Source organism: Triticum aestivum, chromosome 7D (genome assembly GCF_018294505.1).
Source record: "Triticum aestivum cultivar Chinese Spring chromosome 7D, IWGSC CS RefSeq v2.1, whole genome shotgun sequence".
Taxonomy (NCBI): domain Eukaryota; kingdom Viridiplantae; phylum Streptophyta; class Magnoliopsida; order Poales; family Poaceae; genus Triticum; species Triticum aestivum.
The window spans coordinates 441,695,700-441,707,671 of record NC_057814.1 but is presented as its reverse complement, the minus strand read 5'-3'; the positions used below and the strand labels follow the sequence as shown (position 1 = coordinate 441,707,671).

Sequence of the window (11,972 nt, the reverse complement as noted above, 5' to 3'; positions counted from 1 at the left end):
TTTCACCAGCAGCGCCATTAACAAGAATTCTGGAGGAACTAGTTGTCAGGATATCATCCACCCATCTGGTCCATCTGCTCCCAAAGCCTCTTGCTATAAGAATTTGTTTGAGAGCATTCCAACTAACACTGTCAAACGCTTTTTGGAAATCAAGTTTCAGTACAATCATTGGTGCTTTCCTTTTCCTGGCTTGTTGCACTAGTTCGGCTGCCAGTGCAAAGTTTTCTATAATGGAGCGCCCTCGAAAAATGCCACTTCATGAAAAATTGACTTTCTCGTTTCATACAACCATGAAAAATTGTCACTTCATGAAATATTCGATCTACTCGATCGTCCGGAGGCAGTCCCTCTCAACTAGCACAAGAAGACTGACTGTATCGAGTAGGGGCAACGACGGCACAAGGCAAAAGGACGGGCATAGCCGAAGAGGCAAATTGTGTGGTGGGCTTTGCCATCAAATCCCAACCCGGGATCATCGACCACAGGGCGCGCTATCCACATCGTTTCCCGCGCAAAATGAACGCCATGGCCGCCACCGCCACCGCCTCCACGTCGCTCCCGGCGAGGACCTTCTCAAGCGCCCGCCCCGTCGCATGGATCGCCGCCCGGTGCCTCCCAAGACGGGCAGGAGGAGGGAGCATGCTGTCGCCCTCTCCTCTCCGCTCATCCGCCGCGAGAACGCTGCGAGCGGAGGCAGCTCGCGCGTCCGCCGCGGGCGCGGGCGGAGCGCCGGCTGCAGCCCTGCCGGCGGCCCTGCTCTTCGACTGCGACGGCGTGCTCGTGGACACCGAGAAGGACGGCCACCGCATTTCCTTCAACGAGACGTTCGCCGAGGTATGGTTTCCTTCCACTCCACCGATGCCTGGCCTACGACCCATCCCGATTTCCTGATGCGGTTGCTCCCCGGTCAACATAATTCTTCGTATTTGCAGAGGGAATTAGGTGTGAGCTGGGATGTTGAACTGTACGGAGAATTGCTCAAGATAGGCGGTGGGAAGGAAAGGTCAGTCGATTCTTTACCCTTATCATCATTGGTTTGTGTTGCTTTGAGGAATTTGACAAACTGCCACATTTTTCTTCGAAGGCCTGCTAAAATCCTGACCACTATTTGCATCTTCAGAATTTCAAACATTTTTTGTGTGAATTCCTAAAACGAATTCACCACGATGAATCTATTTACTGTTTTAGGAGTATGTAATCCATAATTTCCTTATTATTGTGTCAGATTATATTCACTCAATGACCTCTCATTTATTCCTAATATATTGAAACATTTGACTGATCTGAAGTTCCATGGCAATCTCCAAGAGCAATATCATCATGTCAAGGATGAAAAGCGAAGACAGCTGTTCAGTTATCTAATCGGATAGTCTAAAGCTGATGTTTTGTATGGGGAATCTCCAGCTGATTTTCTGAGCTGAAAAATAAAGTTCAGAATGGTATCCAAATATTAAAGCATAGGTGTTTTCAAAAGTAAAATATGCAAATAACATGTAAGAACTTTTCTTGAAACTGGTGATGCTAAAAGACCTACACTTGGAAGCATGATTTTCACACCAAATTAATCCATTTTAGAAAATTTAAATTGAATATTTTTGTTGAATTCAACTGTAACAATAGTTTGAACATTCCTTACAGGATGACAGCATATTTCAACAAGACAGAGTGGCCAGCTAAAGCGCCAAAGACTGACGAAGAAAGAAAGGAATTTGTTGCTTCTCTTCACAAGAGGAAAACAGAATTGTTTATGGCCCTAATTGAGAAGAAGTTGCTTCCTCTCCGTCCAGGTGTTCAAAGGTCATGTTTTCAAACAATTTGATGACTTCAGTAACTTAAATGCAGTTCAAATGCACTTGTGCACCAGAAACGGCTGCTGCAACTACACTAGTTTGAAGTGCTTCTTACAACAATCGAAATAGTCACTAAAAAATCATATATGTTTCGTGTAAACAACATAATAGGTAGTGAATTTTTACCGCTGTATGAATATAGGCATAACCAATCTGTTCTATACTGGGAACAAAATGCATTAACCATATGTATTATTAATTGTAATTACGTTTCTAATATGTAATCTGAAAAGGTTAAAGAAATGAGTGAAACAAGTTTTACATAACTAACAAGTTTTACCGTTGAAGAAGCCTACATTAAATGCATAGAAAGATGTGTCAATGTAATCCAACAGTAGAATGGTAAATCAACTAACCTAAAAATGCTGGAGTAACTTTGTGAGACGAAAATTTATAAATTACTCCCTCCGTCCCATAATATAAGAGTGTTTTTGACACTACACTAATTATCTTCTTAACTTTTACAGGTTAATTGATGAAGCTCTAGGAAAAGGGGTGAAAGTTGCAGTATGCAGTACTTCAAATGAGAAAGCTGTAAGTAACAATTTCCCAACCACAAATGCTTATATGAGAGACATGGTAGGAATTATTACAAAAAAACTACATCATATGGGAGAAATGTTTCTTCCAATATTTGTAAAAGGCAATTCTCTTTTTTTCGAACTCAAAAGGTAATGTTCTATTAGTTCCTCTGAAGAACCCATTTTATACTATGCTGCACTCCATTTAAATCACCTCAAATTTGATTTATATTTTGAGTTTATATGCAGGGCATCTGACATATTTCACTCTCCACTTAGTGCAGGTTTCAGCAATAGTATCGTGCTTACTGGGGCCTGACCGAGCAGAAAAGATTACCATATTCGCTGGGGATGTGGTTCCTCGCAAAAAACCTGATCCGGTAAGGGGTAGTATGCAGTTGTGTTTCGATGTTGCGCTGTACAGTTCAATCTACTTTGTCAGGGGAACCTTTTTCATGGTTTAGTAATATTGTTGTGACAGATAAAAAAACTTTAAGCCGATGATCACATCTGAAAATAGAAACAAATAAGTGCTCCTAAAAAGCCTCAGCGATGCCAAACGATTCCTAAGTTGATCTCACAGTTTGGTACATGCTAATTCATCTGACATATTCTAGGTTTTTGTTTGAATGTTTTTTTGCAAAGTTTACATGAAGCTTTCAAGAATCTTTGGAAAGTTTGGACTGTCAGTGAATTACTTTTTCCACATAATACCATATCATTAATTGCCCCATACATTTACTTAACCTCACCATTGCATTTGAAGGATTATCCATTGGACATCCTTCCACTATAACAAACCTATTTGTAGCAGATGTGCCTTAGTGCACTACAATGATCCTGGAAACCCGATAATATTTATTTGCAGCAATGATGTACCATGATTAGCATTCCATAGATAGTTCATACTCCCTCCAGTTCACAAATAAGTGACGTTTTGAACATATCTTACGTCAAACTTTTAAACTTTTACTGTCAATATAGTTTTAAATATTTACTCCCTCCCTTCCATATTAAGTGCCGCTGATTTAGTAGCGGCACTTAATATGGAACAGAGGGAGTGGTAAAAACATGAAAATCATATGTATAGATTGTCTTGACTTGAAGACCGTGTGAACTGGAGGGAGTACCTCCTTAAAATTTCTAGGACAAAAAAAGCAATAGTCTTCATAGACAGCATCACACTACAACTGAACATTGGAAAGGAGAGATGAACTAGTCATCAGTGCTGCAGGTGCTGTATATCTGACTGCCCATGATTTATTAAGTTTTCAAGCACTCAGAAGCTTCTTGTTTGAAACTTGCTTGTTTTAATGGAATCTTGGACATTTGCTTCTTTTAAAGATAAATCCTTTCAAAATGATCCTCCTATAATTTTTGTTTGGCTTGGCATATTAAGCTTGATTCAATTCATGCTTTCTATACTCAGATTTACATTTGCTTACAGTGAAGTAACTGTCTGGACATATAAGTTCTGGATAAAAAAACTGATTCCTGTATTTTTGTACATGTCACAGATAATGTGTTTCTTTTTTGGGCTTTCGCAGGCAATCTACTTGCTAGCAGCAACTACATTGGAAGTTGATCCATCTAGGTACTGCAAAAGCAATATTTTAGGTTATTTACACTGTTTTTCTTTTGAGTGTATTGTTCCAAACAAAGAATGATCTGCCTGTTTTGAACGTGGGATTTCTGTATATAGGGTATCTGAAATTAGTCTGATTTAATATTATTATGCATTAGTTCACATGAAAAACTCTGTCGTAACTGTCATAGATTGTTAAAGGAACAGTAGATGCAATGTAAGAAGACGGACTGCTATGACATTAACATTTGGCTTTCCATTTTGGTCAACATACTGTAGTAAATTTCGACTGTATTTACATTGCTGCACCAGCTTATATATTACTTTATTTACAACCTTGTTACATTTTTATATTTTTTAATTATATGAATTCTTTTGTACTAATTATTACTGTAATATTAAAAATATTTTTGCTGATATTTCTCCTTTGGATATCAGCTGTGTTGTTGTTGAAGACAGTAACATAGGGCTTTCAGCGGCCAAAGCTGCTGGTATGAAGTGCATTGTAACAAAAAGCGGGTATAACTTTCTATCTGTGAAGTACTTCTGTATGATAGTTGGTACGCATTTCATAATAAAGAAGGGTGGTGTTCTTTTTGGACAGAAAATAATTGTTGACTTCTACTGTTCAACAAGAGATCTTATATTGCATTTGCATATGGCTTTCTGCAGTGGTATCTTGAAAACAGTTTCCAGCCAATAAACCAGAGCAGTACCGGGTGAAAAGTGGCCGGCTGGGTTTCTTATAACAGAACACTGAATCTTCTCAAGATCTAATGCTCTGAATATTCCTAAAAAGCAAAAATGTCCATGTCCTGCATAAAATTGGGATCAAAATACTTTTGGCCTTGGGCCCGGTCATTTATTAGCTCCGCACAAATGCCACCGGTTTGACTGAAAAAATGTGTCAGCTTTCTGAACAATGCTTTGCAGTATATCTGACCTATAAGTCCATTCCTACTGCATCACCTGGCCTCAGAAATAAGAATTTATTTTGATTTGTTTTGCCGTCACGCGCATGCTACATACATGGCATGTTTTTTCCTTCATTTATTTTCTCACCTTTGTGTACTTGAAATGGAAGGCATATTCAATAGCATAATCATATGCTTCTAACATTGTAGAGGTTTAAATTTGAGAAGGAATACTAGAAACACCAGCGCAGAAAATGGGAATGGAGCACTAGGAGTATGAACTTAGCTGAAAACCTAAGCATGCATACTGAATTTGTTCATGAGCCTAAAGAAGTGGGCCTTATCTTCTTGTGTTGAACAGGTACACCGCAGATGAGGACTTCGTGATAGCGGACGCCGTGTTCGATTGCATCGGCGACCCTCCGGAAGGGCGCTTCGATTTAGAGTTCTGCGCCAACCTCCTCCAGAAACAATTCGTGAGCTGAGTAAGCACATGCTCAGAGTCGACCGGCCTCGTACATAAATCTTGTACAGAAGTTTCCCAAGAGTGGTAACCACCAGTTTTAAATGGTTTTGAATATAAAAGAAACACCGCTATTTTGCACAAAGAAATGGCTGGCATTCAACGACACTTGCAAAATTGTCCGGGTCCTTGGAAAATTCATAAATCATCCTATATTTCTCTAGCACTTGGCATTGCCCCTGCTACATTATGAAATCGTCCGTCTCATTTTGGTACCTCACCTTAGAGAAAGGATTACCAGCATAGCATTGGCAAATGTGCCTACCTTGCAATCCAACCAATGCCTTTTTGGAACAAAGGATGTTTGCAGGAATCTCATAGCATCAGAGATCTACAGGAAAGTTTCCTATGAAAAGATTGGACTATAGGATTTGCATTGAAGTTATCTGCATGAATATTTTTCTTTGCTCCGGTACATGGTGGAGTTTAAACATTTCCTTAAAAGTCAAACCTTGTGCTTTCATGTCCTGTTCTTGTTCATGTGCTTTCGCTCTACAATTCATATGGAAACCCAATTTCCAGTGAAAATTTACTTTCATGCCAATGAGAACTAAATTTGTTCATCTAGCAAATGTCGAGTGAACAAAGGAGATTTGTCTGTCTTTTTGCCTTGATAACATAGCAAATCATTTCTAACCTGGAAAAGGTCTACTCCCTCCGTTCCAAAATAGATGACTCAACTTTGTACTTACTCAACCTTGTACTAACTTACTCAACTTTAGTACAAAGTTACTAACTTACTCAACTTTAGTATAAAGTTGGGTCATCTATCTTGGAACGGAGGGAGTACAACGAAGTCAACCTAACCTCCTGAGCTGGTGGCCGCGGTAGCACATATACGTTGCTAGCCCCCATTACAGCATGGCTTGGGGGAGGCAGGCGGAAAATAAGTAGAGAGCGGAAGCCGAGAGAAGGCACATTCATAATAAATCCATAAAATGCCATCAAATACAGAAGAGTAAGCTAACATCATTTGAAAAACACCACAGCGCCAAAACTGAAATGGGCACACTGTCTAACCATTATAAAGACCGAACACAAGTTCATCAAATCAGATTTTAGAATTTCGCTGCCATAGAAACTTGTATTCATCTCGAAACATAACTTCAGCGATAGATCCCAACTCAACAGCTCATAGATCTTCCATGAGAAAAACTGACCAGCGGCAAATGCATAGAAACAACTCATAAAGTAAAACACCATTAAAAAAGAATGAAGAGAATATATAGTAACATACGAGCTTCTCTGATATCTACTAGCAGTCTGGCGGTATCTATAATCTAGAAATTACAGTTAGAACTTTGAAGGTGCACTTTTGCTCAAAACAACGCAGAAGAATGGTAAGGACCTTCAACGAACCGGATGAATCGCCTCTTGAGTAAAAAATTGCAAGCCTTTCATCATGGCCCCAAATTGCAACTGAAGCTGTTCTAATTTTCCTTCATCCATCCTACTTCGATAGGCAACACAAGGCATGGTGGAACTGAAGCAAAACTGTTCCAGCATATGGGTATCAAAAGTTCAAAACCATCAAACTCGCCGTTTGCTTAAAGAATAGTTAGATTTTTCCTCATCCACCCTACTTCTTTCGGACAATTCTCTTTCGCCGAAGCTTTGGAGAGGCATCTTCAGGTGCACCATACTTGATGCCTAGAAGTTCTAGGCCAGATACAATTGCATTCTTGGATATAAACCACCCTGTCTGTTGATCGATGGCAAGCTCTGCTGCTGGGCCATTGTATGTTCTCAACAAATTATCCGAGTTAAGCAGATCTGCTCCCTCACCAAGCCAGGCATGTCTCGATAGCTCCCCAATTTGAATATTCATCAATCTGAAATATATGTGCAATGAGTGGCTAATTTTGGAATGTTCTACTTTTAGGAGCAGTTTACTTATATGCTTATATGGGTTCAAGCAGAGAGTATCCATGCTAAAATAAGGCGAAGAAAAAAAAAACTATAACAGAATTGACACTTGGTTTCTCAGATGCGATGGATCTTCGCAACATGCTATCATGAAGAAACTGCAAGGTGCGACAATTCTATAACAAGAATCCTTTGATCAACTTACATGGTGACACATCAAGTATAACATTAGCTTCCAAATGCTAATATTGTAAATGCCATTTGTGATATGCTCATGGCAAAATCTAACTCAATTCAAGTCAGTAGCTTGGGTTCATAATGTAATGAAAAATAGAAGTCGGAGATAAGGTAAACATGCAGCTGTATCTAAACATAATGAACAATATTGAGCATAAACTTTTGGTGAAATTGCAGACAAAATGATTTGGTAGAGATATACCTCATCGCTGTGCCGAAAAAGATTGTAACACCAAGGACATCAAAATGGTGCGCCATTGATCTATCAAGACCACATAAAAATTGATACCGCAGATTTGCATAAAGGCCATAATAAGCTCCATAACTAAGAGCATTGTTGCTGATAGAAGGAACAGTCATCGACAACCTACACATAACGAGATTGCTCAAAATTAAACTCCAAAAACGTACAGACAGAACTGTATAATTACTTAAGAAAAGCAGGGCATTTGGTGAACATGGAGATAAAATGCACATAGTAACCCACCTTCTTTCTCTTCCAGCAGAAAGGACATTGGATAGACCACCTTGAATGGAGCCAATAATTAGCCCACCTAGGCAAAGCTCAGCAGCCTTGCTAAAGAGGGACTGGGTTCTTCCTAGAAGACCAAACTGTCTCATAGGATAGCTCTTTTCAAATATATTATTTGGAAGTTTCTGGATCATATATGAACGGCATGGCGCAAGTGAACAGAAAACGGCTAAATTGCAAACTGTGGCAGTAACTACATTGAGAAACACCAAATCCCATTCTTCTTGGAACCTAGCACCCAAGAAATGTAGGATTCAATGAGATAGGTGCCAAAAATTCAGGTTTAAACTGTAAAAGAAAGCACAACATACCTCTCCTTACGATTTTTCATCTCCCACCAAACAGATGTACTAGCGGTAGCTAGCAACTCAAAGGTCATCTTATGCAGGAAAGATGGATCTGCAAGCATTCTGCAATTAGGGAAGAGATGCCAATTGTTATTTTATTATTGCTAAGTCACAAAATCCACACAAGGGACATGCAAATATTATAAACTTAATCAGAGTGCATGCTGGCGCTATTTTATCAGCGAAGTAATATAACTCAGAATATAATGTTTAGACTCATAATGTTAGAATATGTTGTCAATTAAACGAGTATCAGATCCTGCACAACTCGACAAACTGGAAGCTCTAACAATCAAGACACTGTTAAACAAAAATACACTCTCCCTCCTAAATGTCGCTGCTTTAGTACAACTTGAGGGAGTTCTAAAAAAATCAACAGTGTTGATTTCTGATATGTTGACTTCCAACGGAGAACATTCACAAATAGATTATGTCCAAACATTGATCATTATATGATTTAGATATAGCTGCCAGCTATAGTGTTTTGTAAAGATACAAATCATAAATGAACAAAGTACGATATGTGATTATTCTTTACGCGTGAATATGATCAGTCTTTGCTGATGTTACAACTTGCGAGTACAATTTTGATCCAAGTACTTCCAGTAATATCATTATGGAGAGAGATGACAGACAAAAACTATTCAACATGGAGCGTTCTGTTTTATATGTTGGAGTCAATCCCATGTGACAAAGCCCAATATCTCAAGTTCAACAAGATGACAATAATTCAAAAGGAGAATTTTATATGTTGAACAGATATCACCAAACCAACAATTTTCAGATAGTACCTTCCAACAAGGCCTCTTGAGAAAAAGTCTGGAAAGGCTCGAGAGAAATATCTAGCCTTTGTGGGCCTTCCAAACGTTGACAAATATTGGACCATCTGAGCAGAGCTGACCAAACCCTACAAATTCCAGTTGATACCGTTCAGTAGTTAAGGATCAAAGCTCAAACTACATTTAAGAGAAAGCAGATAGTTCAATACCATCTCGTGAGCTTGACGCAAACCAGCCGGCAAATTACTCATTGTTTTGTACCACTCTTGAAGAACGGCATCAACAAACTCCCTCTTAAAAAGCTGTACAAATGGGAGATGTAAAATGCATCAGCTTAGAAACAGTTATCATACCCGAGGAGCACAGACCAGAGGGCTTCTCAGTAAGAATTAGACCTCTTGTATAATAATACGCCTTCTGAAAAATCCACTTTCTTCATCTCCATCGTCAGAGTCTTCAAAGTAATCATCATCATCACCATCATCATCTCCACTATTACCACCACCATAGCCAATTCGTTTCCCATTGTGTCCACCACCACCACCAGTTGCCAGCTATAGTGTTATGTAAAGATACAAATCGTAAATGAACGAAGTTGTACATACTTTCCTAAGAGATAAGATACTAAACAATACCAAGCGCGCAAAGAAAACATTAAATATTAACAGACAAACTAACATATCAAAGTGGAACATCCAAAAGCATATCCGCAGGAAGAAACTGACAAATTGGTTCAAAGGAATTTCATAGGATTTTTGGAGTGTTTGGATCCTTAAAAATTTTCCTGTGTGGGTTGCTTAATTCGCAGGATTAGAATCCTTGGGAAACTTCCTATGGATTCCTTTGCATTCTACTTTGGAGGAAAATTTCCATCCACTCAAACCTCTTGTTACAATTCATTAGTTTTTCCTGTGATGTCAAACACTTTTTTATGCAAATTCCCTAAGTTTTCTAATCCTATAAGATCATTCAAGAGGACATGACACTCTAACCCTGTGTTTTTCTTATTCCTATGTTCTTAAAATCCTGCAAATCAGAAGGGGCCTTCAAAGTGGAATCTCCAAAATACCTAAGTGTGGCACTGGACAACTTAAACTACACCCAATTTTTTGCACTCGAATGCCCTCTTAAGTTCAGCTTGAAGATAAAAGAGATCCCCACCAATTTACATATTGCTGTAATATGAATGTTTTAGAATATTAACAATTTGGGTGAGGATGAGCAGCCAAATTTGTGCATTAGAAGGAGTTAAGTACATATAAAATAATTACAATCAACATTTTGACGGCCCAAAAACAAAACCGACCAAAAGAATTTAATCACTTTATGTGCACTAGTGCAATGAACGCGTACATATTAGCACTATTTATGAACACTTTATACCATTAGAATCCCCATGCTCTGGTTTGGTCCAAAATACGGCTTTCCTAAATTAGGACTAGCAACCAAGTATACCCTACCCCAAGTACTTAGTTCTACGTGTACTCATGCATCGCCCTTGTCCAAAACACGCCATAGGGGCTCAAGTTATATAGACCTGCGGTGCCACGGAATCACAGAGACGTTATGGAAGTGAGTTGTTGAATGAGAAGTGGACGAATGTGATTTATCCGAGCATTCGCAAGCTTCCACTGTAGACCTGTAGTACTTGGCCTCCCAATACGTACTAGCTCCGTTTGGGCAGCAAGCCACAGATCATGGACGAAACGTATGCCGAAGACGCACACACAGAGAGATAAACTACCAATTCCAACATCTCAAAGGACGCGACCCACGTGTTCGTTCGAACACCAGCACCGGAATTCAGTAGTGCCTTCCGTTTCACGCAAGGGATAAAATCATAAAGTCCAAGCTGTAACACCAAGGAACCTTAACCAAAGGCGTGACGAACGCACCTCGGGCTGGACGCCTTTGAGCCTCTTCTGGGAGAGGTCGAGCTTGGCCTTCTGGAGCGTGGCGGCCCCGAACGAGCCGCGCTGCCTCCCGCCCTTCATCTCCGGCGGGGCGGAGGCCGGCGCCGGGGTCGCGGCCAGGCACCGCTCGAGGCCGGCCGCGGCGCGGTCGCGGTCGCGGTCGCACCGCGAGGGGGGCGAGGAGGACGAGGAGACGGCGGCGACCCGGAGGCGGGTGCGGGGGAGGCGGACGAGGCGGGCGGGCGGGCGGGGCTGCGAGCGGGCGGGCGCGCCGAGGAGGCCGTGGTGGGATACGGCGAGGGAGGCGGCGGAGGCCATGGGTGGCGGCGGGATGGGATGGGATGGTGGCGTTGGTGGCTCCGCCGGCGGTGGGGGGTTGGCTGCCTGCCTTCGAAGCCGAAGCGCCGCGGGACGAAGAGGGGCTTATCTGCTCTTTTGGAGTTGTTTTGTGACTTCGCCTGTGTGGGGCCCGGGCTGCGTACTTCTCTCTCTTTTTTCTTTCGTGTGGGGGTTTCTGTTCAAAGCCTGTTCGCTTGCGCTGGGAAGAGGCGGCTCGCGGCCGCCGCCGGGGGGTAGGTGGGTGGTGTGCCGCGGTAGGCGAGATCAGTCGGCGAGGTGCATGCACGACGGAGGCGCGGATCCTAGGCGTCGGATGTCTGATCCAGGGGCAGGATGCGACGTCCGCCCGTCCGCCTCAGGCTCGGGACCTCCCCTTCGATTTTGCCTCGTCTTCCCTCGCCTCTAGATCTCTCCGGGATCGCCTAATTTGTGCGAGGGAGGAATGCACATTTTTCGTATCCAAATGAACAAGGATTTTGCTATAAATCGAACGTCAGATTTTTGGCAAATTGAGATGACGTTTTTCTTTATAACCGCACATTATATTAAATATACATAGTACAATC

The 11,972-nt window shown here is 41.2% G+C and overlaps 2 protein-coding genes across 2 annotated transcripts; one reads left to right on the top strand and one right to left on the bottom strand.

The window, feature by feature from the left end:
* The first annotated feature begins 413 nt into the window (after nt 1-413).
* On the top strand, nt 414-5,556 carry LOC123166175 (CBBY-like protein). The gene is made up of 8 exons (XM_044583945.1): nt 414-834; nt 933-1,003; nt 1,639-1,797; nt 2,318-2,384; nt 2,656-2,751; nt 3,919-3,965; nt 4,395-4,475; nt 5,232-5,556. Exons 1-8 carry the CDS (start codon nt 517-519, stop codon nt 5,353-5,355), a joined length of 963 nt encoding a protein of 320 aa, XP_044439880.1. The 5' UTR covers nt 414-516; the 3' UTR covers nt 5,356-5,556.
* Nucleotides 5,557-6,569: 1,013 nt separating this feature from the next.
* Nucleotides 6,570-11,491, bottom strand: LOC123166716 (protein RETICULATA-RELATED 1, chloroplastic). Its single transcript, XM_044584509.1, has 8 exons — nt 11,050-11,491; nt 9,550-9,708; nt 9,364-9,456; nt 9,167-9,282; nt 8,340-8,438; nt 7,984-8,259; nt 7,699-7,863; nt 6,570-7,225 (listed from the first exon to the last, which is right to left on the bottom strand). Exons 1-8 carry the CDS (start codon nt 11,383-11,385, stop codon nt 6,973-6,975), a joined length of 1,497 nt encoding a protein of 498 aa, XP_044440444.1. The 5' UTR covers nt 11,386-11,491; the 3' UTR covers nt 6,570-6,972.
* Between the last annotated feature and the right edge of the window lie 481 nt (nt 11,492-11,972).